This window comes from Penaeus japonicus, unplaced genomic scaffold, assembly GCF_977035675.1.
Source record: "Penaeus japonicus unplaced genomic scaffold, GWHDUDI00000001_assembly GWHDUDI00000029, whole genome shotgun sequence".
Classification (NCBI taxonomy): domain Eukaryota; kingdom Metazoa; phylum Arthropoda; class Malacostraca; order Decapoda; family Penaeidae; genus Penaeus; species Penaeus japonicus.
The window spans coordinates 3730399-3735476 of record NW_028234431.1 but is presented as its reverse complement, the minus strand read 5'-3'; the positions used below and the strand labels follow the sequence as shown (position 1 = coordinate 3735476).

The window sequence follows — 5078 nt, the reverse complement described above, 5'->3', positions numbered from 1 at the left end:
TAGTGGCATATCAATAAATATTGATTCACACTACCAAACTGGAATAGTGACTGGAAAGGTATTAGTTGCAATCTATTCTGATATTGCAATTGTATTAATTTTACTATTATGGTTATAATTAATGTTCATTATTTAGCAGTGGTGCCTGTATTTTTTCTATGTAGGTACCATGGAGATAATCATAACTTGTTTCATAATAATTTCCATACATTTTTGATCCTTCAATCAACAGCTTCAAAATGATCAGAATTAGTTTTCCCTGAAAACCTCAGACTGACTGTTATTGAGATGGAGAAGGGGGAGTGTATATACATTTATTCAAGTACTCTGCAAAGTGTGTTATTTTATATTATCATGTTCTCTCACTCTCATGTATATAGAGGTTAATCTTTGGCTGACATTTTTCATATCAACATTTTATATTTGACATACATTCGAAATAAAAGGTATTTGGAGTGACAAATATTATATTTTCTATGTTTATTTGCAGAAAATTTGACAAAGTTCATATAAATCTTATCAAAAGAGAGTATAACAACCATCGTATTAAATTTCCATGAAATTAGTGATGGTGGATATGTTCTCCATGATTGAAGACCTTAACTTGAATGTGTCCAAAGTTAGGAAGCTCTTCAAACACACGATCGTCCTCAACATGACGATCGAGAGGATAGCCATGGGGGCGATTATCAGGGTATTTGCCATGAGCACCATAGTGGTTGAAATCGGTATTTTCATGAAGTCCGTCCACCGCTGCGTCAGCTGCACCATCGGTGACAGCCACAACAAGGTCGAATTCAAGACCCTGTTCGTTACCCTTGGGGAGAAGGAATCGGTTAGGGATGCCAGTCGCACTCTTGAATTCTGTAAGTTCGGAGTCGGAGCCACTCATTGCTGCTTTGGTCTTTTCGAAGAGAGTGTGGAAGCTAGGTACGTCAGGGACGGTCACTGCAGATTCCGAAGACTTGCGGACGATGTGATTGACTCCTGGTGCCACTGTTAAGAAAGAAAGAGAAAAAAAGATCCAATTTAGATATGTAGGATTGTTAGAATTGACATTCTAAAAAGATAAACTGCAAGTGTTAAATATTTATGATTAATACAGCTAGTTACCAAACATAATATTAAAAACTAAATATACTTACACTTGGTCCAGAATTTATCGAGTTCAATGGCATTCCAGCGACCCTCATCGAAGGTGTACTGGATACCATTGTTGTCGCGGTGAGGCCAAGCGAAGATGCGGACTGTGGCTAGTACCTCTTCACCCTTGTTGTTGCTGACATCAATGTTATAAGCGAAATCCTTATGATTTAGCCTGGGTACATAGGTGGAAATCTCCACATCTTCAATTTCTTCTGTGTCATCAACGGCGTTAATAAGACTATATTCAAAGTCTTCAAAGTAGGTCTCCAGCTCACCATCAACAGCCATACTATCAACACTTACACCCTCGAATGTGAGTTCTTCCTTAGTGTAAGGAGGAAGGGAGTCCTTGTGCTCCTTGAAAATGTTATCCATATATTTGTGAAGCCTGAAGAAGCTGGGATCACGTGTGGCTGTTTCAAAGTGTTCCAGCACACCAGGGGGCAATGCGTACTTTCCGTGAGGATCACCCTGTCGACCAAGGACAATATGGGCAGTGTTATGCAGGGCTCCATAGTACTGGACATTAGGACTGTACATAGATGATTCAATAATGTCTCCGAGGATGTTAATACCACGCTCATTCATGATATTAATGTGCTTGCCTTCCCTATCGACAATGTAACCGTGGGCAATAGCATCTCGAATTCGGCTTTCAATGATAAGCAAGTCTCTAATTCTGGCGACGCCGTCCACATCCTCGAACTCTACGTTATCAGGGCGAGAGGGGAACTGACCTCCATACTTGTAAGTGGTGTGAGGTGCAAAACCTTGGACAATGGGCTTTTCCCAGTGGAGTTCGCCCACAGGGTCCAGGTAGTTGGAGAGACGTTCGGCATCAAATCGGACGGTAAGTTGATGATGAACCCAGAAGAAGTTCTCTCCTTTGCGGTCCAGATGATGACTGTAAGTGTCCTGCCACCAGAAGGGGAATTCCATATGCCAAGTCACGTGGTGAGTGTTCATGCCAATATCTTCTCCGAAATAGGCTACTCTCTGTTCAGGGTTCTTCTTAGTACCCGTAAAGGTGGACTTGAATTTGCCAGGAGTCTGCGTTTGCTTGGCACGATAAGCTGCTTCTATGACTTCGCTGTTGGTGAAGAGATGAGGTGTGACCTCATAGAGTGGAGGAAGTACAACATGTTCAGCCAATGGAGAATGAATGACAGCAACATAAAGTGCATATACGAATTCTCCCTCATTGACTATCTGGCGGAAGTAGGCAGCATTACTGACAAATGTATTCCAGTCCTTGCAGTGGATGAAGACATCAAAGAGCATGAGTGCTTCATGCCTATGCCTAGGGTTGAAGAGGGAGAACCAGTGTCTCTGTTGGAGAAATCTGTGATCCTTAATGTCTTTCATGATTCTGTGGACAGCTTCACCGTCGTCACTGTAATGTAAGAGATCGGCCTCGGGATCGAAGGACTCAGCCTTGGCTTTGAGTTCAGGATCACGGATGTTTCCGTAGATTTTGTGCAGCAGAAAGTTGATGTCATGCTGCTTTTGGGCATCCGACACACCTGGGAAAATATAACGAGATTCTTTTAATGCATAAAAGCAGTAAAGTAAAATGATATATACCATGCAAGAATTATTACACGCATATATGTATACACACCCACACATATGTATACATGCACTCACACACACACACACATATATATATATATATTTATATTTATATTTATATATACATACACACACACACACACACACACAGATATATATATATATATATATATATATATATATATATATATATATATATATATATACATATAGGTCTGTGTGTATATATGCATATATATGTATATATGTATATATGTATATATATGTATGTGTATATATATATATATATATATATATATATATATATATATATATATATATATGTGTGTGTGTGTGTGTGTGTGTGTGTGTGCATATAATAACACTATGCGTGCGCGTGTATACACATGTAAATCCATCCGAGTTTGTTTAGGCGTATGGTATAAACACAAACACACACCTATAGGCAAACACACACCTATATGACATTGAAAGTCATAGCAAAGAAATGATAGCCACTATTGTTGCGTCGAGTACTATTTCCCTTGTGGAAGACTATCAGAAATAGCCGGAAACAGCAGTTTTTTTTCTAGCATAGACAGTGAAAGAGAGAGTAAGCAACTGACCTGCGTCATCTGCCTGGAAGCCAAGGTTTGGCCAGGCGGCGGCCGCAGCCACGAGACCAAGAAGAAGCAAGACCTTCATGTTGACTGTGCCGGTGAGGGGATGCAAGGGCTTTTATAGCGCCCGGTGACCGAAGTTCACCTCTTTATCACTACTCCATTGCACCCAACGTACCCATCTGTAGAAAAACTCATGCTATTAATCCCTGCACTAAAATCCCTGTTGACATGCATGTGAGTTCGACTCTAGATATAATGAATCATTTGGGTAAATGATAAACAGAATTTGACGGCCTTTAAACACTAGGTTACATGGCGTTAAATGTGAGTGTGTATGCGTGTGAGTATGTACCAGCCTTTCTGTCATGCCACCTGTCCGTAACGGGTTAAGCGAGGGGAGTGTTATGCGAAATTCACAAACACAATCAATTATACTTTGAATGAAAGCACTCAAAGTGAATTAGACGTCGCTCCAAAGAATTGAAAATAACATATATCTCTTTCTATATAGAGGCAGACACGTATGGTACCCAAATATATGCAGTGTCCAGTTTTTTAAAACCTCTCTTTAGTTGTTATTTTTGTGATTCATATATGGCACTTTGTGTTTGACGACATTCGCTTGAATTGAAAGAAAGTTTTAAACAATAGATTTAGACTCATAAGCTGCCAACGACGTGTCTTTGACAGTCTGTGAAAAATCGCTTATTATGCACAAAGAATCCGGGCTCTCTATTCCCTGTTATTCTTTGATGTGGTCAGAGTAATAAACAATAATCTTACAAACAATTTGCATTGCCGTTCTATAGAAATATGAAAATGAAATAACTCGCATATTAAGTCAGATACAAAAACGTATGATATCCAAATATACGTAATGTTCAATATTTTCAAACCCTTAAATATTTTCGGGATACATAAATAGCGCTTAATTTTATTTGACGACAAAAGTTTTATTATTTATTAGAAAACGAAATTTTATTTTTTTTATCTTTCATGTATATTCTTTGTATAAGGGATACTTGCTTGCAAATACCTCTCGCAAAATATGTTTGTATAAGGCTTGAATTGATTAAAGCTGTTCAGTGAAAATCGCTTGTTATACTCAAAGATTTTTTTTTTCTTTTATGTACAGTTATCTTTTAATGTATAAAGATTGATGAGCAATCATCTTATATCAAGATCAATTTGCATTGATATTATTGAGAGAAAAAAACTGTCAGTGCATTGTTCGCGAATTTCAGATCTTCCATCAATTCTGAAAGGTGTTAATCCCTCCTGCCCTTCCATTCTCGGCACCAACCCCTTCTATCCCTCTCCACACACACACACACATGTATATTTATATATGCATATATTTGTATGTATATACAAAAATACATACATACATATATATATATATATATATATATATATATATATATATATATATATATATATATATATATTTTTTTTTTTTTTTTTTTTTTTTTTTTTATTGGTGAATACATATTTTAAGAAAAGGGAAGAGCGGAGGTAGGAGTACGCAGATAGACTTTATACTGTGTAGGAGATATAACTTGAGAGAGTTTAGTGCAGCAAGGCAGCATGGAGTGTTAGTTACGAAGTTCAATCTGAAAGTGAAGGCAACTAGGAAAATGAAGGCAAAACCTAGGATCAAATGGTGGAAAATAAAGGAGGAGGAGTACAGTACAGCAATTGTACATGAAGTGAGCAAAGTCTTTGCAGGAAGGGAGGAGATCAGGTGGGAGGAAATCT

The 5078-nt window shown here is 37.9% G+C and overlaps 1 protein-coding gene across 1 annotated transcript; it reads right to left on the bottom strand.

Annotated features, from left to right (window-relative positions):
* Positions 1-469: 469 nt before the first annotated feature.
* LOC147468352 (hemocyanin subunit-like) lies at positions 470-3414 on the bottom strand. The gene is made up of 3 exons (XM_086554527.1): positions 3324-3414; positions 1146-2669; positions 470-996 (listed from the first exon to the last, which is right to left on the bottom strand). Exons 1-3 carry the CDS (start codon positions 3400-3402, stop codon positions 563-565), a joined length of 2037 nt encoding a protein of 678 aa, XP_086410653.1. The 5' UTR covers positions 3403-3414; the 3' UTR covers positions 470-562.
* Between the last annotated feature and the right edge of the window lie 1664 nt (positions 3415-5078).